The sequence below is a fragment of the Mchenga conophoros genome, linkage group LG17 (genome assembly GCF_057382185.1).
Source record: "Mchenga conophoros isolate Kocher_MC1m ecotype Shallow Benthic linkage group LG17, M_conophoros_male_GT1.1, whole genome shotgun sequence".
NCBI classification, from domain to species: Eukaryota; Metazoa; Chordata; class Actinopteri; order Cichliformes; family Cichlidae; genus Mchenga; species Mchenga conophoros.
The window spans coordinates 30,763,286-30,787,908 of NC_140542.1; the positions used below are offsets into that span (position 1 = coordinate 30,763,286).

The window sequence follows — 24,623 nt, forward strand, 5'->3', positions numbered from 1 at the left end:
GAAATGGAGGATGGAGAGCTGGTTGCATGGATTTGGCAGTGAAATGAAAGGAAGCAGCTGACCGAGGCACCCTGGCGTTGCCACTGTGTTGAGCGTGACAACAACTGACGTTAGCTATTTGGCCAGTTACGTCCAGTTCACGGGAAACAAGCAGAACAAAGCATCACTACGATAATGTAATAGTTTGATCAAATTGATGATGCGATTTTGGTTTTGTGAGACCGAGAAGAAAGACAAAAACCAATCAAAGAACAGGAAGGTAAGAGAGGCAGAGAGCCAGACGGACATGTGGACTGAAATATACTGTCTGAGTTTATTCCGCCCAGGAAGCTTCTTAAATTAAAACGAGAGATTCAAAGACTGAAAGATGAAAGAAGGAAGAAAAACAGGGAGGAAATCCTAATCCAAATCCCTTCAGTTTGAATGGGCTGGACTGTATGGATGGATACTAAAAGAAGCTGAAATGAACATTTAAATTGAATCTAAATGCACATTAATTAGAGTTTTAACACATGGGTTATTAAGATAAAAGCCAATCAGCCCCTAGTGTGGCTATTAAGTTATTAATTTTTAAAGCTCGACTCTCCTCAGGTAACAGCAGCAGTTGTTTAAGCTGGAGAGGATCCTGCACTCATCCGTAACAAATGATAAACTTCTTTTAATTCAACGACATGCACCGTTAGCCTGGAATTCCAAAATAACTGTAGAGTGTTTGAGCATCCTATTTGTTTAGCACTGATACTTTAGCAGCATTAAAAATGTTCCATTTTCAAGAATCATTACACACACAAAGTGTCATGTTCCTGAGTCCTGGACCGACGGTTTTAAATTTAAGACTCTGATTCTTGTTTGTTTAATATTCCATTTGGATTTTTTCTTTCAGTTCCTGTTTATACACATTAGCATTCTGGTAAACATCACTGGAAATTTTTATGTTATCCTTCTACCACATCCCTCTTGTGTCTTTCTGTGTCAAGTTTAGGTGTGACAGAATCTTAAATCTGGGTGTAGCAGGTCACCTATTTTATTTTGGTAGTCTTTTGTCTCCTGTGTTTTGTTACGCTCAATTACTTTCACCTGTTTCCTCTCATTAGCCCTCAGTGCGCCCTGTGTCCTTGAATAAATTAGCAATGTGTTTCATTTGTTCATTGTCCTGTTGTATTGTTTCCCCCATGTGTTGTGGATTTTTGGCACTTTGCATTTTGGCCTCAGTTTTAGATTTATGTTTTGGACTTATGAGCCACGACAAAGACGGGGCTTTTGTTTTGAACTCGGCCCCTCTGTCCTGCATTCAGATCTTGAAAATGAGAAGAGATTTCAAGAATATTCCTCACGTCTATTAAGCATCACTGTCAGCATCCAGAGAGCTGAGTCGAGTGACGAAAAGAGGGAGACAGCGCTCATCTGTCTGTCTGTGTGTGTGTGTGTGCTGGGGTGATGACCTCAGCAGCACTAGGCTTAAAACAGCCTGCATCTGGTCCTCTCTGCATTTGCTTTGTTGTCTGTCTCTCTAGCCAACTGTCAACTAAATTTTAGAAAAGGAGGGACATTAACAAATCTGAGAAATCTTATAAAATCTGACTGGATGGGATGATGCCAGACGAAGAAAAGAAAAAAGTAGGAGTTTGTGCCAGTACATTTTTTGAAATGTAATTTGTGGCAATCAGAAGACATTTTCAATAACTCAACAAATAACTAAACTCACCTGACAACATAAAATCCATGTTATTACTTTCATTACGCAGAAAATTTCATTACTGGAAATATTTCTTCTTCTTAAATTTGTCATTTCAAAACCAAATTAATCTTTTATTAGACTAAAGCAGGGGCGGGGAACTCGAGGCCTCAAGGGCCGGTGTCCTGCAGGTTTTAGATCTCACCCTGGGTCACCTGAATCAGATGATTAGTTCATTATCAGGCCTCTGGAAAACTTCAGCTGTGTTGGATCAAGGCCACATCTAAAACCTGCAGGACCTTGAGGCCTAGGGCTCCTCCCCCCCCCCCCGACTAAAGAAATCACTTTTTTGTCATTCATTGTATTTTGAACTAAAAATCTCTTTCGTAAAGAGTAAAGAGTAAACACAGAACCTTTGTTTAAACCTGATAATTGATTAAATGCAACCTCAAAAACGCCCCAGAGTGCTACCAGTGTTCCCACTACCTCCCCGCTGGGGGTGTGGCCTATTCCCTCAGGCGGGCGATAAAAATACGTTATTCTCATGCACTGTTTCATTTCAGCGCAGTGTGTCACTCTCACTGCTTTTGCTGACATTTATGGAGGTGAACTGTACTCTCCCCAGCTCGGCTCACAGCGTTAGTGTTTATGGGACAGTTGAATTAATTATACTGCATTACACTAAGTGGAATAAAAGCTTCTCAATAAGTGTCAATTCGTCTAAAATAACTATAGACTGACTATCGATTTCAGATTTGCGTTTGGGAAAAGTGCTTTCCGTTCGCTTTTATCCCTTCGCAAGACAAACTGCAATGTAGTGTGAGAGGGAGAGAGCATAAGCAAAAACATAAGACTAATCAGGGCAAAAACACAATCATATGACTGGATCTTCTGCAGCTCATGCCAAACTTGTTAATACAGTCAGTAAACAAGGGTGAGGAGGAGTGGCTCACAGCGGAAAATAGAGACAAGAGGCAAAAACAACAAACGAGACGGTTAGATACAACATAAATGGGACCAACTGGTTTCCTACCACTCTCAGCTGATGCACCTGCAGGTACAGACTGAGCAGAGAATGCATACTTACACTAGTAACTCGTCTGTAGATCTGGGCAGCGTTTTGGCATTCGGAGTAGGGGTACTCTGAGGTAGCCATCTCCAGCATACACATCCCAAAAGCATAGACGTCTACAGATTCATCATACTTTTCCTCATACATCTCTGGAGCCATAAACTCTGGTGTACCTGGTGATTAGAAAGTGGAGAAAAACATGTATGTTATGCTAGGACATACTCCTACCTAACTTGCACACCATGATGTACAAATACTGTATAAATGATAAAACATAAAATCAGAGATTGAAATCTAATAAACTCCAGCTGGAAATAAAAGGGCTAAAATTTCAAACCTGCATCCACTTAGTGCTGCCACAGACTCAGTTTGTGGAAGTGAAGCCTGAATACTTGAGGTTTGCCTAATTGCTACAAAGAAGCAGTGAGATTTACTGAGCTTCTCATTCTTGTCTCAAGTGCAGAGAAGAGTGTATATTTACGTACTTGGTGCGAGCAGAGCTTGAATACCTGTGGTCAGCTGTACAACAAAACTACTGAAAGGTACCCAGGTTATTATGAGGGAAAACTGCAGACTCAAAGTATGTGTCATAAACATTGTCCGAGTGCGGTGCACTTTCGGTTTATGTGTTTGTAACGGTTACATTTCCAGACAACTGAATCCCAACTTACTAACAGTTTCTTTGGAAGCCGTATCACTTTTCACATGCCTGCGGTTCGCTTTAACAACCAGACATTTTTCAAGTAGTAAAATTTATCTACAGTGGGCGTGTACATAATGTGCCTATGCATGTAAAGTGGTTATTATCGCCGCAGCGAGCTCAAATAAAAGATCCCAGTTATTTCAGTTTCGCAGCCTTCGCAAACCACATTTTTGTGTCTTAGCATTTCTGAGAATTTGAGATGCTGCGTATGCACCGTCCTACCTATGACGCTCTTGGCAAAAGAGGCTCTCTTCAGCGTGGCCAACCCTAGGTCCCCTATCTTCACCGAGCCCGTGGGCCCTGTGATAAAGATGTTGTCGCATTTCAGGTCTCTGTGAATGATGGGTGGCGCTCTGGTGTGCAGGAAGTGAAGGCCTTTCAGGATCTGTCTGCACCATGAACGCAGAACTTTGATTTTCATCACCTTGAATCGCTTCAGGTAGCTGCAGGACAAAGAAATCTCACATAAGAAACTGTGTGTTTTGCAAAGCAAGAGAAAGTGGTCATGATTATGCACACAGGAGGAGATTCAGCTCTTGTATCTTGTTCAAGTGGCCTTTGTCCCGGCACGCTAGCTGCCAGCATATGGCCTCTCAGAATATCACACCGTGTAAAACCATGTACGTTGCTTATAATTCAACCAGATCTTCTTCTGCATCAGTTCTTTTTTCTCTCTCTTCACTAAACTTGGAACACATCCCAGTGCGAAAAGCAGGGAAACACCCTTTGACAGGTTGCCAGGCCATCATAGAGCCAACTCAGATCCACACCTGTGGGTGATTGAGTCGATCCACCTGGTTTGTAAGTCTTTGGAATGTGCGAGGAAAATGAGAGGAAATTCCACAGGAATGTTACAACAAAACAGCAAAGTACTGTGAATCTAGACTGAACATTTCTCCTATTCTTAGCAAAGCACTGCACTTGATTGATTTTGTTTTTGATTAAATCAGAGGCAGTTCTTGTTATTTCCAAGAGCTCTAAGAACTCACTCAGAAAACATTTGTCTGTCTTGATTAGCTGACTGAAAATCAATTCAACTCTACAGAGAAATGTGCGTCTTCCTCTTCTTGGTATTGTGCCAAATGTGACCAATGAGCACAGTAGGTAGGGCGTACTCCTGAGATCAACCGCCCCGTGAGTCTTCTTCATGGTGTGCTAATTTCACAGCCTTAAAGCAGGCAGAGGAGCTAAGTAATCGTGGCTTTGATCTAATTAGTGTATTTAATTCAATATCCAAGCTTAGCTCAGAAATGTCCCCATGGATCTGGTGAATAGCAGGCAGCTGACTGAACTATAGACTGACTCTGCAAACAATGTTTCTGTCTCAGCCAGCAATGCCCTCTTCCAGCTCCGCTTCCAGACAGCTGACCCGATGCAGAGCGACATCAATAAGTCTGACTCCAGCATTACCGTCAGCTCCACGGTGTCACTGGCTGCTCTAATAATTCAGCATCTGCAACTCTGTCCTAACTGACAAGTAATTCTCACATAACACCGTGTGAGCATTACAGCATAATAGAGCGGTGTGCTTAAGCCACATCCAGACTGCTGTGTTACAGCCACAGAGGCTCAACAACTTTTAGCTGTGACCCAGTATCTTTGACGGAGCAGAAAGCATCCATTAACGAGCAATGGAAAGTACACTCACTGAGTGCTGGGCTTAACTGAGCATTTTCGTTTGGTGCCACTTTATACCTCTACTCAACTTCTTCCCAGAGAAAAACACTGGATATTTGCATCCTATACTTCTTTCTAAAATCCTGCATGCATTCCTGAGGCTGCCTGGGGCCTTTCTTTGTGGAGTTTGCATGTTCTCCCTGTGCTTGTGTGGATTCCCTTCAGGTTCCCCAGCTTCCTCCCACAGTCCAAAGACATGCTGGTTACATATGTGCTTATAAATTGGCTGTAGGTGTGAATATGAGTGTGAATCTTTGTCTGTCTCTCCTATGTTAGCCCTTTGATAGACTGACTAAATCTTCCCAAGGTGCATCCTGTCTCGCGACAGCTGGGATAGACTCCACCCCCCTGTGAACCGGATAGATGGGTGAACAGATAGATGGCTAATTATTAAAAAACAACTTTAATTCAGCTATTCTGCTATATAGTAAAGTCTTTACCCTGATTTTTAACAATCAAAGTCTTCTATATGCTTCTTATTTTAATCCTCTAACCGCTTTTCTATGGTTTGTCATTAAAAGCCTTAAAAATCTGGGTAAATTCAATTTGTTTTTCACAGGGAGATGGCTTTCAGTGTGCAGAGCATAAATAATAATTTTAGGGACTATTAAAGTGAACAAACCTTAAAATGTGCATGTGAATAACTTAAGTTCTCTCTATCATACCGCATCTCTCCTGCTACCTCTGATGTCTCTCTTAAGAAGCCACACGCCTTATCCCCTTCTTCCCCCTTACCTAAGTCCCCTCCTCGCCCATCCCCTCTGCTTTCTTTCTTTTGTCGTTCTGAAGTCAGAACAGCGTTGAAAGACAGGGAAAATGCTGTGGCATGCAGAGTGACGCTGCAACAAAGCATCGAGCGAGCTTGCACGCTCACTCAGCCACGCTATGTTTCCAAGCACGCAAATTAGCACTTGTAGATACACGAACGTGCGGCTCTCACGAGCAGTGAATACAGTTTTTATTATTTGTGAACAGACAAGTATTCTTCCGAAAATAAACCTTTACAAAACAGAAAGATGACAGCATTATAAACATTTCTTACACACACAGATGCACACAGAAAAGGGCACTCCATGGTGGCAAGTATTTCCATCCTATCTTCCTCCCCTATCGCCCCCACCCTCCCATCATCTCCCTTTCTTTTTCCATCTCTTCAGCGTGCAGCGGTCCCTCTCCTTTCTGAGTATTTTTCTGGATGATGGCCAAACCCCTCGGATGCCTTGATCCTCTTCATAAGGGCACATCCATCCGCTCCATATAGTCTTAAACAAAGAAACCTTGTTGTGTTGCTCAACAAAAAGTTAATCAGCAACAATTTTGATATAAAATTATTCTTTTGCAAGTATTTTTTCCCCTCACTGGTTCCAGTTTTTCAAATGGGAGTGTCTTCTGGTAAACACGATGTTGCGTCTTTGTTTCAATATGTGCATAAAAACACATTAATGGAAAATTAAAGTAACCAGAATTGCAATCCTGATATCATGTATGCATCATGTATCTATAAGAGTTCAATGCACTGCTTGTTACTTGTTACTACTTTGGAGTATATTATAGTTGTTTGGCACACACACTTCTGGATCCAAGCAGTTTTTTGGATTTTCTGACTGAGGTCTTTTCTGAATATTTAATTTAATCATGTAAAATTCAAAAAGAAGAAAAAGGATACAGCTCTTCTTCTCTCTCTTTTTTCCTTTCTCACTCAGTAAGTAGTGGGAAGTTCCAAAAAAAGTTAGAAAATAGAAAACTATATTTGTTAAATGTGTGTTTATTCTGTGGTGTATACAGAGGACTGAGCGTGTCTGCGCAGCTTCTCTGTTAAAAAAAAAGTATGAAATTTTTGTAGTCCTCCAGTGGAGGGCGCTACGGTTCTTGTTAGTGCTGTTAGTGCTTTGCTCACAGGTTTGTCACTCTACCGAGCGGCTTTCAAACTGTACGTCTAAGTATCAGTTTGTCTATTCATCAGAATATTTGCGCATAACTCTCTCACACTGTAGTCTTCTGTCTCCCTCTCTGTCACTTTAACCTAAACTAAGTGGACGATGACCAGTGTCACTCCTGAATGATGTCGGGAATGAGAGGAATGTGCAGCAGAAGCAGCAGCTGGCAGGTGGGCCAGTGTCGCATGATGTACTGTGTGACGCAGGCTGTGTCACCCCACGTTTAGCCTTCTGTTGTGTCAGGAGCTCAACAATAGCATTGACAAACACAGATGCACATCTATTCTAATCGGCAAAGAGGCTGGCATTCAGTCACGGCATGTGGGGTGACAGTCTGAGAGGCAGACACTGACAACTGCCCGTTGAGCTGGCAGGCCATCGACGTACAGTTTGTCACATATGTACGCTGAAAATTACCTCAAACACGTTGATGAACATAACAGTGTTGACACACCCTCAAACTTTTCAAATCCCAATCAGACTCACAGAGGCCCCCAGGCTGAGAGTGTAACCTCACAGGATCCCAACATGTGTTGTGTCCTTTGCCCTGATAAGATCGAGCCATTTTCGGCGACACGAATGGGACCACAGCAGTTTTATTCAACTGTTTGGTGTCCAAAAAGAGAAATAAATAAAAACTCAAAACCTGCATCAAAGTTTTGATGATTCTGCGTCATTTCACCCTTTGTGGTGATGTAAGTGACATAAATACCGTACTTAACACAGGCAGGCTGGCTGACTCACAGCTGCAATCAGCACTGAAACATCAGGATGTGAGGTGCTTTTAACAGTACTGTGAAAGGCCATTTGAACATATGAAAAGAGAGAAAGACTGCAGATTAGTTTAATAGCAAAGAGGACGACACGTGTGTGTTTTACATTTCAATGAAAGACTGGAGGTGAGTCATCATCTGTGCTGACAGTGCTCTTCAAGAGAAAAATGTCAGAATGGACTCTACTGTAAGTGTGGGTGTTAACATCACGCAGTTCACACCTTTCAGTCACAGCTATAGTTTTCAGTTCATGCACATGGGTCTGGTGTCCTAATATTTGGCTTCTCAGAAGATTCCTGCACAGCTTCTTAATCTTAAAATTCTATCCCTCATATACTCACGTTTTTAGCGTGCCAGATGTCATGAGCTCAGTGACGAGAACGATGCATTTCTTTCCTTTGCAGGGACCCTCCCAGGAGTCATAGAAGCGGACAATGTTAGGATGCTGGAGACCCTTCAGCATGCCGGCCTCCTCTTTGAACCGCTGACGCTCGGACTTGGACAGTTTACGATCCTGCAAACGGGACAGAAAGGGAAACTTGGTCACGTGTACACAAAAACCGAGAGAAACGTTACAACGTGAATCAGAAGGGAGGGAATGTTTTTCCTAAATTAATGCTGTGTCAGTAGTACAACATTATTACAGCATGTGCAATTACAATCAAATCAAGTCAGGAAGAGGCTCGAGGGCTGGAGAGGAGAGCTAATCAGAAGAGAACAAAGAGATTACGCAGAAACGAAAATGGGAGGGGAGGAGAATGACAATTCCTATGAAACATGACTCCATATAAGCTCAGAGAAACTGATAACAATAATCTTTTACACTGATGAACAGCAGCTGAACATACTGTACTGAAATACAAGTGCAGATGAAACGGGGGGGAAACCTGATACTATCCGAAAACCTTTCTGCATTACACTAGTAAAGGACAGGGATAAAAGAGAAGTGTCCTTTCATCTTAACTCAAAGACTCCACAAAAATCCATTAGACAGAGTGATGAACAGCTCCACACTCGATCTTCTTTTGACCTGAGCTGTGCGATATTTATTGGTGAAGCACTCTGTTTCAAACCAAAGGCTAATATTCACACCTGTGTTGCATTTATGTGTTCATGAAATTTTGCCAGCAGTCCTACATTTACAAAATTAGTCAGTGTTCAACCAATTGACAAGCTACTCGGGTGACTATTTTATTGGGAAATATAAAACTGTTAGGGTTAGAGGATGATTTAAAGAGAAGTTCATTGTCTGAAAACCCAGAACCAGAAAATCATAAGACGCTAACCCCCCCCCGATCGCTATCTAAGTGAAAATGGACTCAACTGCTGCAGTAAATGGCTTCTTGATAATGAACACACATCAAATCCTCGGCTTCCACCACCTACGTCATCATTGTTATTCTCAATGGGAATTGCAGTCTCCAGCGCTTGCACCAAGCTTCAGCTGTCTTTACCTGAAGTGGTAGCAGCCTCCCAGTAGGAGGTTGACCAAAACAAGCTGAGGAAAAAAAAAAGCCACAGTCTGCATTCCTCCCTCCTGTGGAATACTGGCTTCTCAGAAACATCCTCCACACATTTTAACAGGAATTCCAGCTCAACCACTGATACCTCAATAAAAACGCAAAAGTCAATGTTAGCAGGGGACCTGCTGTAAAAATCTTTAAGCATGCCCGCGTTTGTGCGTTTGTATACTGACAAATATGTCAGGAAAATCCTAAGTAGTTTACTAATAAACAAGTGAACGATCACTCTGTGCTGTCTTTTTGTTGTTATTGTCTTCTTTGGGCTCTTCCTGTCATCCTGGAGGTCACTTCCTGTTAAAAGGGAGTTCTTCCACCCCACTGTCACCAAATCATTGCTCATAGAGGATCGTCTGACTGCTAGGGTTTTCACCTCACCACAGAAAGTGCCAAATCCATATTCACAAAATAAAACTAAACTAAATTGTTGCAATTTAAAGGAGTATATTATTTAGTAAATTGTGCTAGGCTTGTTTATCAATTTTAGTGGGAATGTCTAATGGTAAGCTTAATATCTGTGTGATTATTTGCTTTTGTCTGCATGTGTTTTGAACCGCTCTTCACCAGCTCTGTGTCTAACCATATTTGACACATTCAGCACATCGCTCCCCAAAAATAAACAAAATCACGGCTGCCTGACGACGATAAAATAAGGTGACGACATCTCAGTACTCACAGGATTTAGGCCCAAAAAAGTCTAAATTTCTCTAAATTATTAAGTCTGGCAGTTACAAGCAAGTTGAGCCAGATTTGGGAAAAGGATTAAAACAAATATGAAAGAGGTGCTCCAATTAACGTGGGACAAACAGAAATTCGTGCTTTGACAGAAAGTCGTGACACATCCAGGTCGTTTCATAACGTCGGTGACCCTTTTAGAGGATGAAATTATGGGAAAGTGAACTGACAGATTGGTTTACAGATGAGCACAGAAAGAGCAGCAGGATTGACACACGGGGCTGCGTCTCCATCGAGGTGCAGACACCACAGTATACAGTCTAAAAATATAAGAAACGGCAGTGGTTTAGAGGCTATAGACGTCAGAGCTTAGACACCTACTCCCATAATGTTACAGGGATTATCGCCAAGGCAACCACTTTTTAAAAAGAGGTCCAATGAGGGCACATCATTCAACTCTTTTATTTTTTCAGTCCAAAACATCAACGCTGTCTTTCATAAAATGCTGTTAATCTGCTCTTCTTTTTTTCTAAGCTTTGTATTGTTTTATTTTAGTCCTCTATTTGAATATGAATCCGACCCAACACAAAACATCCAGTGCATTAGCAAAATCATCTGAGACAGACGAGACACTTGCCATCAATCATTCAAATGGTTTTAAAGCTTCAGTACACAGTCTGATTTGATAACAGCCCCACAAACCACCCCAAAAACCTTGGACACAGTGGCCACCGGAAAAATTCCTGAAAATTTAAGTGAACAGATGGAAACTTTTAAATCCAATAAGTAGAAAAAGAAGTGCTGTATGGTATTTTAGATAAACTAATTTAGATTTTATGATGTTAAATCACCATAAAAATACCTTTTATGCAATATTTGATCATTTCAAGCACTTGTGTGTAAATGTGAGGGGGAATTTTCTTCGTTCCTTTTGTGTGTTTCTAAAAGAATAAATCTCCACTTGCGGTACCTTCAGGTTCTTAAATGAATTTCTCAATAACACGACTACTAAACCCCCAGTTTGAGTAGTAGTTTATTTTATAATGATTGTAGTTCTGAAGTCAGTTAAATTGTGTGTACATGGGAATATTTTTCATAAAGAAATAAAAAAAACTATCACCGTTTAGACCACTAGCTTTGACAAACAAACAGCCGCTCAAACAGTTCGGCGCTGCTCGGTCACAATGAGCAAGCGTTCGGAAATGTTATAAAGCTATTAGAAAATCTTGTGAGCTCCTTCAGAGATTAGGACAATCTCTGAGGTGATGATCTCATACTGTCATATTGTATAACCCAGGGCCTCATCTATATCATATGACTTCGAGAGTGAGAGAGAGAGAGAGGAGAGGGGGATGTCGGAAAGGTTTAGTGTGTTTCTGAAGTGCATTAATGTGTGTCAGGGAGGGTGTGAGTGTTTTATGGCCTGTAACATCTTATCCCTTTATCCTGCAGCAACCATTTGCCCAGCGATAGCCCATTAGCAATCGACACACAAAACATCCATGTGAGTGCTGACTGTACCCCCTCGCTCTTCTATTATCTCTTTCCTATTATGATCACATGACTCCACGCTCACCATGGCCGTAGGTCACCTGACTGCCTGGAAGCCAGCATTCCATTTCCCAGCAGCACTTAGAAAAGACCCTGACCACTCATATCTCTCCTAAGACACCTCCCTCTGGACATTAGAAGATTTACTCAGTCGTTGACTTAATCACTCATTCATGCACTCACTGTGTGTGTACTCGCATTTCTCACGAGTAAATGTGCAAAAACAGTCAGATTATAAGCAAGTGTGTTACATGTAACATGTGCTGCATAAGGTGAAGATTTGGTTCAAGGTCAGGTTTAGGGCGCTATGGTTATTGTTACAGTTAGTCTGCAGGAAATGCATCCAAGTCAACACGATGTTCTCTCAAGTAATGAAAACACAAGTGCATGTGTGCGCATTTGTGTCCACAGACATGGGCCTGAGAAAGCAGACAGCACGTCTAATGGGGCTGCTAATCCATTATTAATGTTTCCTTCTTCGTTCTAGTGTATAAATGGACACACACACACACATCTCTGATGCACATAGTAGTAGTGGCTCCAGCACTCTACTCAGAGACAGTGGATTTATATCTAAAAGAAGAGCACGTTTAAAATAAAACAAAGCTGGTGGTAGGATGCGGGTATTTAAGGAATAAATTTGATCCGGGACACATTAGTCACGTTGTTGGGGATGGATGTTTTCTCTCTCCCTCTCTCTCTCTTTATCCCTTCTTTTCTCTCCATGCTTCAAAACATCATGAGACTCGAGTTTGTCAGACTCAAAAATATCCTCACTTTTCATTCAAACCCACATCTCTCTCTCTCATTCTCATACACGCGCATTTAAGCGAGACACGCCTCCACGCTGGAATCAGCAGCCTCTTATCTGACACTCACACACACACACACACGTACAGGTCTTTTTAACATAAGGACTTCTCACCCTCTAATCCCTGCATTGTAATCTTACTGTGTTCCCTTAGCCTATCTGACAACTTGAAAGAAGCCACGTATACACATCCCTGCATAAGGTGACAGCACTAAGTATGCCTGCCCTATTTGCACAGCACATGCACTCACATACAGCCAAGGCAGTCCAGACAGGCTGGCAGAAACACAACCTGCAGTGTTACAGTATTAAGCAGTTTCCTGCAGAGATGCTGCAAGCTGATACCCTCTGATCGGCTAATTTAGCCTGGACATCCCTCTGTGCTTTAACACTATGATCATGTGATATGCTCCTCTCTGGTCTGTTGCACCCCGACAGGAGATCAACACCCGCAGCACCAGATGGACCGAACAAGAAAACAACGCGAAAGCCAGGAAAGCACGACGTGACTTTGTCGTAAATTTGTGGTATCTTCTTCAAACTTACAGGATATTGTTTAAGTGGCTAATCCCCATGGGGACAACAGATGCCTAAATATAGCGTAAATGATTACACGATTACGTGATGAGAACTGTTTCTCAGGCTTTACATTATATAACAGCAATTTTATTAAGTTTTTCTTTTTAATGAAAAGGACACAAACATAAGGAAAAGAAGGGAAAGACACTGTTCTGACAGTTTAATTGGTTGGGAAAATGCTAAACCATCAGGAACTTCAACTGTTTCACCAGCCAAGACTTGTTACATATCTGTTAAAGTTTCTGATCCTACCAGGTGTTACAGGGAATTGAGATCAGGGTATTTCCCAGTGATTTAAAGAAAAATCTGTTCCTGATTCAGAGGAAAAATACCTGCAGGACACCAAGATTTTTAGTGTGTGTGCGTTTATGGTGTGCGCTTGTGAGTGGCCAGCAATGCTTTCAAAAACTAAAACAGACAGGGCACAAGACTGTCCAATCAACCTCTCTGTAATCACAGGAAACCCTCATTTCTGTAGAAAACTACAGGAAAATGTAGAATTCATCAGCAAAATGATAAAGATGCAACTGTAAAATGAAAAAGTACATTATTATACATGGTTAGGATTTTATCAATGGTATACTGATGTTCACTGAGTGAATATCAAATATTACACCAGTTTAATGTTGCAAAATAAGACCAAAAAAACTAAAACACTAAAAGAAAAAGGGGATTTTGCACGGCGTGCCAAATGAACCCTGAGAGTTATGTTCCAAATATTGCGATGACGAGCAAATTGGCAGATTCCTGTAGGCTTTGGGTCCAAGATACGGAGAAATAGAGTGCTTAGATCCAGTTTATGCTGCTAAAAACATTAACAGATGTTTTGTTTTAAAACCAGATGATGCATCCATGTCAAAAGTGGTGAGTACTAAGCAATTTCGATATCGGAACTTCAAGCCTGGACATTTCTTGGCATTACCTGATACACGTGAGAATGCAAATGATTGGATTATACATTAAGCAGTCTTTAACCTGCCAGCCTCCTCATAAAAATCAGTGTGATGGTGGAATGCATTGATGTGCGAACAGCTAATACGCCCCCGGCGCTGTGTGTCCTGCATCCTGCATAAACTACCCAGGTTCACCTAAATCACATTCCCAGAGGTGCGATCGCAACTAAAGTGCACCGTTTCCTGTTGTGTGCTACATGCAGCTATCCAGCCTCATCCCAGGTTAATGTCGACAGAAAAGCTTTCACTAAAACAAATTCTATCACGACACAGTATCGTGTTTTTGCTATAATCGTGCAATCCCTTCAAGCAGCCTAACCGTGCAATAAACTTTTGATCCAAATCTGCCAGACTGAGTTGCTGACCCCATTCGAATTTCTTCTAATAAACCTTAAGAGTCCTGACCCGAATTTTGAAGAAAGTTGCAACTCGAGAAAGGAAAACAAGGACATGTAAATCCTAATTACCCCTTAGCTGAGTGAATGAGCTGGTTTGTGTCTAGATACTTTAAAGACCTCATCGTGTGTGCGTGAAAAAGAGCCGGTACGTTCCATTAAGACCCCCCACAGTCTGGAAACATTCTCCTGCAAAGAATACCCCCACCACCCCCATTATACCCTCACGCGCCTACACATCTAATAAACAAGAGTGCACAAAGGCCCACACATGCCTCACTTAGGCACACAAACCAAACCTCGCCAAGACCTTTACCACAGCTTGTTATGGTTAGCCAGCAAAAGAGAGCGCGAGAGAGAGAGCGGAACAGAGAACGAGCATCTGTTGTGAATAAGAATGGATGAAACGAGACGAAACAGAAGGCAGAGAAAGTCGGGACTGACTGATCATTTCAAAAAGGCATTCACACCTAAACAGCGCCTGTCTTTGCGTTATGCTGTGGTCTCTCACTCGGCTTTTGCTCGGCTCACTCGGAGACCCCCTTCCCTTCCTCATATTACGGTGGTTTTTGGTTTCCCCTCAATCACCACTCTACGTGTTGCAGTAACCAGGGCCATGTGTGCACGTGTGTGTATTGTAATGCTATCTAGGTGCAGCAGAAGCAGTGGGTTCAGCAGAAAATGAGGTGAGATACATGATGTTCGCTGAACATATTCTGCTGGGCGAAATGTTATTTATGGGATTTATGATGGTTCGGTTTACCTTCTCCTACAGGTGGAACACACACTGATGTTCTGGGGGTTTTTTTTTTCCTTTATCTCATTCGTAGACAAACAGACCCATTCATGGGACCTCCGGCTGTGTGCCTATGCTGTATGCTCATGAATGTTAACAATAGGTGCCATCTCATCCTGCCACTCACTGTGCACTATTGTCCCAACTCTTTGTGTTGGTGTACACTGTGCAGCCAGGCACACACACACACACACACACACACACACACACACACACACACACACACACACACACACACACACACACACACACACACTCTGCCAGTGTAGTCATTACCCTTTGCTCTGTTGGTCATGCTTCATCTCCCCTCCCCTGCTCTGTCTCCTCAGTGTTTTTCCTTGGCAATTTTTTTTTACTCCCTTACTATCCTACACATTTTCCATTCACACATTCCCTCAGATTAAGAGCAGGATGGGTTTTAAATACGGCCCCCCTTCTGACATCAGCCTCTACGATTCAGTCACTTGATCCAATCTTGATCCAAGGCTAATGAGAGGAAATCTGAGGATAACGAGCGGAACTTCTGGTGTAAAGTTCTTCGCTCTAAAGTGTTAATCTGCAACAGCATGCCATGAACAAAGAATCTCATTATACCTGGAATAATCCCAATTCCAGGAGCTAATGAGTAAAACTTTGACACGCCAGCTTCATGATGACCAAACAGGATATAAATAATGATATTCAGCATTTCGACTGCCTTAAAAACAAAGAGCGAGGCACAATTCATCGCCCTTTGAACATGCTCAAGTTACAGGACATGATTTCTTACAACAAAGCTTACAGTCTAATACCGCACTAATGCCAACAGGCATAAAGCAGGACTCTTATAAAGCTGCATTCATTGAATATAGTTTTAAATGAAATGATTAGCAACCAACAATGGGTTCCTTTGTTGTTCAAACCATAAACACAGATCCAGTGAAGTCACATGAAAAAAATAATAATAAAAATAGGGGGATACAGTGGAAAGGTTACCGCTGGCCACAACGGAAGGGTTTTGAATTAAGAAAGAAAACAGTAGCTTTGCTGTAGGGAACAAGCTGTTGTTTGGTTTAGATGTTTATTTTCATTAGCTGTAATAAATCGCTTGCTTTTTACTTTCTTTTAATTTGTGTCATCCGTTCGTGAGTTGAAGACTCAAGGAAACGGAATTGAAATATGAAGATTTTAAGCTCCCTTTAATTTCGTAATTAGTTTAGTATGCGGTGGTCCAATTAATTCTACACAAGCAGTCTGTACTGAGAGTTCAAAGTTCAGAATCCTGTCTCCCTTGAAAACACCGAACAGTCTTTGAATATTTATAAACTTTTACGCGCTCTAAATAATATTCAGTCTTAAAAATGTTCTACTTTTTTACATCGTCGTCTCTTCTAGGCAAAGCACACCAATACAGCACAGACAGTACAGTTCCCAAACACTAAGTGCTGCCCCTCAGCAGGTTTCCCAAAGCTGACCAATCAAAAAGAAGCAGGCTTTTACGGATAGAAGACGCTGCTAAAGAGACAAAAGCTAAATTCTGTTGTTTCAGAGAATGAAGTGGGGGTCTGCATAGTAGGATATCTGTTAAAAAGTGGATTTTTTGTAACTAATATCATGCAAAGCTACTTTATTAATTCAGCATAATAGATCCTCTGTGCCATTGAAATGAGTTTGCCAGATCAAGTGTGCATAATCACTTGTGTTCGTGTAGCAGTACTGTATGACGTGAACGTCACAATGCTTTTGAAGCCCATGCCTCTTTTCTACCTATTTGTGTGCATGTGTATGTTGCATTTGTGTGTATATAGCGATAGGATATTTCTGTTTAAAAGGCAGTAGTCTTAATATAGCAGAAATCCACCTGCATGTTAACACATCATAAACAGATGAGACAGAATGGAAATGATCCTGAAGTGTATACTCCTCAGACCTTTAAATCTTATTTAATGTCCCTTCAACTGAATGAGTTGGGGAAAAAAACAAAAGCATGCGCTTCTGTGAAAGTCTCTGAAGTTTTAAAGAAAGAGGAAACATCCCATATACCAAATCAAATCACTTTTATTGTCACATCACATGTGCAGGTACATTGGTACAGCACATGTGAGTGAAATTCTTGTGTGCGAGCTTCACAAGCAACAGAGTTGTGCAAAATACAATAATGTAAACAAGCAAAATACAAGAATGGCTACATCTGAAACTAATAAATATATGTACAATATATAATAGTATATGCATTTCTGGATGTGTATACTAAATATTTTTCTACGTGTGTGTGTGTGTGTGTGTGTGTGTGTGTGTGTGTACACATATTTTACAAATTAAATAGAGTAAACAATAAATAAAATATATAAAATAAAATATACAGAGTGAGACATGTGCAAAACAGTGGCGTTACTGTACAGTATGGAGTGCATAATGTTAAAGTTCCAGTAGTGAATGTACTGTGGAAGGATCATGAATAAAATCCCTTTTAAATCCGACTAAAATACCAACAGATGCTACCGGCAGGAGTTCATTACAAGAAACCTAATATCCATGTCTGTGTGTTTATATGCTGTGTACGTTGGTGTGTGCCATTCCTCAATTCTATAACATGTAAATGACACATTACGCCGTGGCCGCAGTAGCCGATAATAACAGAAGGGTTGGGGTCAGCGTTAGAGAAGGGACTCAGACTGTCCCAGAAAAAAATCTGTGACATAATCTGTGAGGACTATCACTTTACACGCCATTAAAACTAGGCCTCCACTATTAATGCCTAAGCTGAACTTCAGGACTTCTCCAGTTTCACTTTAAAGATCAGCAGCCATCAGCATCCAATCACATGACAGCACTTTGTGTGTCTTAACGCACTGCAGTAAACAAAAAGGATGGCCTATTAAGGCATTCAGCTAGAAAATAATGTAGTTTAAAAAAAAGTTCCTTTATTTAGAAAGTGAGCAAGTACAGTATGACATTGCCACAACTTATAAGATGTAATAGAGTCCAATGGAAGCCTGCAAAAACTTAGCTAGATTTATTTTCTTCAAAGACAAGATTTCTGACTTTGCTCTACTGGTCTCTGTAGAAACACTAACTATCATGTTTGACATGTGCTCATATGATATAATTTGAAATAACTTTAAACAGCACAATTTAAATCATACGATTAGAAAAAGACTAAAGAAGTATATCTTGTTTGGAAGGCTTTTGTTAAGATAAATGTACTTTTCTTAGTGCTTATTTTCTGATTATGTTTGTCTTATGCAGGCCAGTATATTAAGAGGCCACTTTTCAGTCATAAAGTGTGTCAAAGGGTTTGCATCTGAACAAACCTTTAGATTAATGTCCTTTAGAGAGATGAGGCCAAAATGGAGATGTTTTGCTATAATGCAGCGGTCCCCAACCTTTTTTGCGCCACGCACCGGTTTATGCCCGACAATATTTTCACGGACCGGCCTTTAAGGTGTCGCGGATAAATACAACTAAATAAAACTAGTACCGGTACCGAAAAAAAGAAGATTTATTCATAACACACATGAAAAGACCCAGGAAAACCGAGTTAACGATAAAAACGATAACAAAATAACGCTGAAAACTGATAAAAACCATGAAAACCATACATTTCACACCTGAGCCTCAACTCTCGCGGCCCGGTACCAAACGACTCACGGACGCCCGGGGGTTGGGGACCGCTGCTATAATGGACAGATTTTTTGGGAAAAATCAAACACAGCACCTCAGCACAAACACATCATACAAGTGAAAAGCATTGTGGTGGAAGGGTATCATACATATAATGATTACTTCAGGTTATTGCTGCTAAAGTTGGTTCCACAAGCTATTAAATCGAGCATACTTTTTTCACAGGACTACATAGACTGCTTTTAAATTTGTCTTTTTTAAATGACTGTAGCTACGCAGACTTGGACTATGCTAAAAAAAAATAAGAAAAAGCCTAACAGGTCCACTAAACATTTACCTGTTTCTTTCAACTGACTATTTATTTCTTTAAGCTATGTATTTCAATCTTTTTTAAGTATTAACTTATCTAGTTCACGACTACTTGACATTTTTCTATTTTTTATTGCAAATGTAATGTCAGAATTGATGTTTTTAATGAGTAAAGCATATTCTTCATGCACACCCTTGGAAACTGCAGAAGTATAAGTACCTCCAGTCAGGAATTATTACAATTTATCTGCCATACAGCATCAAGCACTTCTACTGACGCCTGGCAAACAATGATCAAAGACAAAGATGAAAGCAATATTTTAGGTAATATTTTTTGACTTAATATGATGACAACCTCTTCAAGGTTTGCCATGTTAACCTCTTTGTTACTTTAGAATTTCTAGATTTTAGATTTTTTTACAGATTTTTCCTTTTCACTGACACAAACTGACTGTAGGATAGTACTGGAATCACACTGGTGCCATGCACCAACAGGCCACTTGGATGACCTGATACTATCTTCTACTTTCGTGGGCTCCCCTTATTTTTTTAAGAAGCATCCTAGTTGTTTTGTTTTTACATAAATCATAATTTTAGGTCACAAACAGAGAGGAGAATAAAAGCGTGTACTTAAAACTGTGTGCTGAATATTTAAAGAGCTCAGTATTTATGCTCTGTCAGTCTAACAACCACTTTAGTCAGAGGAACCAACAGGGTGTTTACATGAATATAGTGTTGCTGTAGCACAAACGCACACCGACTCGTAGGACACTACACACTATGTCAATGATGTGTTTGTGCGCTTGTGCCGTTTCAGACTCCTCCACAAGCCTGCAAGGCTGTCAACAGATTAACAGAAACACTGAAGGCGCACACATGCACACAAAGAACTACTAAAGGAAATGCACAGCCGGAGAAGAAACCATATGCATGTGTGCATAAATACACAAACGCACTCACACACACACACACACACACCACTTCACAACTCTCTTCTATACAATAAACATAAAAGGAGGATTAGCTCATGTAAACACAGAAAGAGAGTGGGAAAAGAGATGTGAGGAAATGAGACAAAAGAAATGGCTGGAAGTGGAAGTGAATGCAAAAGAACATCTGCATTTCCCCCCCTTTTCTGTCCTTTTCCTCACTTAGCAATGGCCCATATTTCCTTTGCAGCTGGTTGGTTAAAGCGAGGCAGAGCAACCCATTTAGGCTCCATCCTTGACCGGGGTAACCAGAGAAGTTGAACAGATACAGGCTACCGATAGAGCCATGCAATAAAAACTGAAGTAATCTGTGAGAGACAACTGGACGAGATCCAGTATGATCTGCAGCCAAGTGTTCATGTTTATGCGTGCGTGCATGTGTGTGTGTGTTTATGTGCGTTTCTCTGTGGGCCTGTCTGACGAGTGACTGTGGTTTTGTTACATGCAGGTTTTAGGGTTAATTTGTTCCAGATGTGAGTCCGTTACTGCCAAAGTGCACGGTCTTACAAGACATTAGCCTAGTTTTTCCTTGTACTTTCTTCAAGTAGCCCTCTGAGATGCACACACGCAGACGTTTGATTTGAATCAAACTGATTTAAACACACGTGAATGTTTAAGAAGACATCCATCTTTCTTGACTTTTCGCACCCTTTCCTTTTATAGGTTTATAGATGCAAACGCGCTGAAAACGAGCACACACGACAAACAAAGCAGGCAGCGAGGAAGAGGCGTGACAGCAGAAGCAAGGATGGAAGTGAGGTTACAGGAAGAGGAAATGGGCATATTTGTCCTCTGAAGTGTTTCCTGTTGGGACAACACACAATGCAGAGATATTCCATACAGTGAAAAACAGCGTTTGTACACGTTTGGGATAATAACGTTTCTCAGGGAACAAGGAAATTGGACAAGACTGTGAAGTCCAAAATAAATAAAAGATTTCAAAAACACTGCGCTTTCCTTGACAGCTACAATCCAGCCAACTGTGAAAACAAAAGATGCGAGAGATGGAGAAAAGTCTAGAGAGGCAGAAATGGAGACTGGATTATATGACAATGATGCAATAACTGTGTGAATGTGCGCACACACAAACACACACTCATGGTGTAGGGTTACTGCAGAGGTGCCTGTCTGTCTCTCTAAAGCCTCAGTGAGAGACAGAGATGTCAATGTCACAAGGCCTGAGTCAATCTAACGCTTACATCAACTAGAAAAACACGCTGCCTTTGTCAAGCAAAATGAGGGCTGTGCCGCTGATGTTGTTGATGCATGAAAACACTGTTTTTCTGGTTTCGATTCGGTTGTTATTTAGCAAGAATTAGACGACAGAGTAGTGGGAAGGCATTCAAAAGTGCTAAGATGTAGAGAGGAATGGGGAAATTAAAGGGAAAGAAAAGGGGGCGGAGTATAGAGAAGGAGGGCTGATGGGAGCAGAGCAGAAGAGGAGATGAGGAACGGAAGAGGAGAGAAAAGCGGGAGGAGGAGACGGAGGTTTTAAGGATGATCAAGAGAAGAGAATGAGGAGAAGTAGGAAGAAGGGAAGATAATAACAGGAAAGAACGAGAGGACATGCTGGATTTGCAGAGATGAGAAGAGTGGGAGGGAAGATGTGCATATAATGAGCTGTCAATTGAGACAAAAGCAAACTTGTATAACTTCATAATGAGTCTCATTCTCGGGATAGATAAGAGTAATAATGGCAACGAGGCCTCGTAATGAGACTACTACAAAAATTCGCACACAATATAACAAACTTTTCCTAAAGTGAACTCTTATACCAAGATAACCCCGATTAAAAGTTTAACAAAGACACTTTTGCAAAAGGAGAAAAATCAAAAGGTTAATTCATAGAGCGACAGCCAGAATCAGTAGTTCTTACCTCTGCTCAGGCTAACATTGTTTAAAATAATGAGGCATGAAATAGCTTCATTTTTAAAGCTGGAAATGTTTCCTTTTTTCCCCTCTGAAGCCCAGAGCAAGCTCTTAATGTATTTTTAAATTCGAATTAAGAAGGTTGAGAAGGTTTTTACCAATATAATGATCCTAACTGTTCTTTTCCAAATTTCCACAGCCAGACTATGAACAACATAGTGCATGTAACCTGTAAGTATCACTAACATTGCAGTACAAACTGACCCCGATTCAAGTGAACTGGAGCAAAGAAGGGACTCAAACTGGTGGAAGAATCTAAAATACAATAAAGTAATAAAATAAATAATAAAATACTGTTATTTGATGCTAGTGTTCAAGTCTAGAACCACACATAATAGTGCTCGGAGAATGATAGAGCGCTATTAGCTGAAAACTTGACATATTGCTACATGATGTGCAGTTTGCTCTTTAAAAATTTGAGGAAACTGTACAACTGGAGAACAAAAGAAGAGTTGTCAGGACTAAAAACAACTATATATATTGCATGATGCCTACTTCCTAAGGACATGAAAGTCATATCCTTAAAAAGTAGGGGGGGGGGGGGGGGGGGGGGGTCCAACAAAGACCTGATACAGGACATGAGAGGTGGATCTGGTCCTTTGGTTGATTTCCTTACTGGAGCCTGAATGGAAGGTGGCTGTCAAGGAGCCATTCTTAAGGAAAGGACACACTAAGAAACGCTGAGCTTTGTACATTACACAAGAACAGGATTGAAAATCTGTGGCAACAGGTCCTATGGAGTGATCACTCGTTCTAATTGTCATCAATATGTATGGAGGAGGTCAGGATAGAGCTACAACATGGCATTTTTACAGCCATCTGTCATGGGTGGAGCTGTATTTTAGCCAGCGGTGTTGGGGATCCTGTCAAAATCGGTGTAATTATGAATGCAGCAAAGTAGTTTTGGGTTTTCAACCACAATGCAACAAGTTCTGGAAAATATGTGATTGCAAACAGCTTTATTGATTAGTAGAACAATGATTCCAAACACTGCAGTTTAAAGCATATCTGGATAGAAAAACACATAATGGAAAAATGTCAGTCATAGATTAGTCTCAGAGCCTGGAGCTCAATATTATGGACGCAGGGGATCATGCTGACAGAGAACGGCACAAAAGGCAACAAACACACAAAGAAGAGCTTTGAATGTCCTTCACGAAGAAGCCTAGAGAACTATTCCTGAAGACTACTTAAAGAAATGACAAAGTTTACCTAAGAGAGTTCAGGCTAAGTTGAAGAATAAAGGTGGTCATACCAAATATGAACTCTAAAGCTTGTTATATTTCCAAGTGTGTTTGCAATGAAGTGCTTCCTTTTTTTGTCCAAGACAACACATTTTACTTCACCTTACTAACTACTTTATTATCCCAGAGGAGCATCTCATGAATCACTTTAGGTCTCAGCCTATAGTAAAAAAGTTAGCCTGTTATTTCAGCTGCTTCTTTTTGCTGCGATGGTTGTCAGACTCTTCTGTTATGTGGCGAGAAACTGGATAATTACAATAATGTACAGCTCTGCTGCCTCTGAAAGGAAACACTATAATTAATCATAAGATGCATCTGGCTACAATTAGCTTTACAAAGAGCTGTAGAATAAACCAGCTTTTATCACCACTGCGCTGTAACTGTAAAAGAAACTTTCACTGTGTCTGTAACCTGAATTCTCCGCAGTATGTAAGATGTCCAACCTTCTTCCTTTGAAACAATGACAACAATAAGCTATGACAATATGATTTTCAAGCCTGGGGTAGAACAATTGTAGCCTAAAATAGAAATAAGGGTCGGATTAAGATGTAAGAGGCACTAATTCTCCTCTTGTCTATTCTTTCCTCTATTCTAGTCAAAAAAGCAAGAAAATATGGATGTATTTATTTATGAAGATGATATGGGGTAAGCAGGAGACCATATCTTGAAAAGACTTTGCAAAATGCATTTGAACAACTGCATTTTGTTTCTTGGCCAGCTATGAACTCATTGGCTAGCAGTATGCAGGAGTATAACTCATTATTTCCTGGTCCTTTTAACTACTTTAACAGGTGGGGTATGTAAGAATGGGCTGCCATAAATAACTGTAAGAATTTAAAGAAAACCCAAGTGCTGCTTATTAGACTCATTATATATGACAATGTGGTAAAAAGTAAAAGTATATATCATAAAAATCTTAACAGTGTAACAGAATATTAAGTAAATTACGTACATAAAGTGAAAATGACCAGATACATATATAAAACATGCAAATTGGAAACAAATGTTTTGCTGTATTTTAATCACATATGCATTTTTTGGTCCATTTAGATTACGTATACTCGAACTGAATGAGCAGAAAAGCAATAGGAGCGCGCTGCCAACAGAAATCCCTCTTCTAGACTCGCTGGCTGAGATAAAAACAAAAGAGCATGAGCGCGTGCGCACATACACACACGTTACATCAGCTGCTGGAGGTTTAATAGAGGTCAGAAAAACAGGGTTGAAGTCAGAGAGGAGAAAAAAGTAGGTAAGAAAGTTTCAGTCGGGCAAAAACAGAGCAAGAGCCAAACATGAATTCATACACAGTGCAGCGCACACATAACATGTATGGATGCACGCTGAAGGAAGTGCTGCACAGCCAGAATGTTTGCATTGATAAATCCATTTGGTTTGTGATAAGACAGCTTGGCCATAACAAGCTGTCTGTTCA

General features: G+C 40.8%; 1 protein-coding gene across 11 annotated transcripts in view; it reads right to left on the reverse strand.

The window, feature by feature from the left end:
- The window catches only part of wnk1b (WNK lysine deficient protein kinase 1b), a 97,115-nt gene that overhangs the window by 40,357 nt on the left and 32,135 nt on the right, over positions 1 to 24,623 (reverse strand). For all 11 annotated transcript variants that reach the window (XM_085252858.1, XM_085252859.1, XM_085252856.1 and 8 more), the window contains exons 3-5: positions 8,179 to 8,351; positions 3,673 to 3,893; positions 2,763 to 2,920 (exon numbers count right to left, since the gene is read on the reverse strand). In XM_085252858.1, the coding sequence (XP_085108984.1) occupies positions 2,763 to 2,920; positions 3,673 to 3,893; positions 8,179 to 8,351 (552 nt within the window). The remainder of the gene's footprint in view (positions 1 to 2,762; positions 2,921 to 3,672; positions 3,894 to 8,178; positions 8,352 to 24,623) is intronic.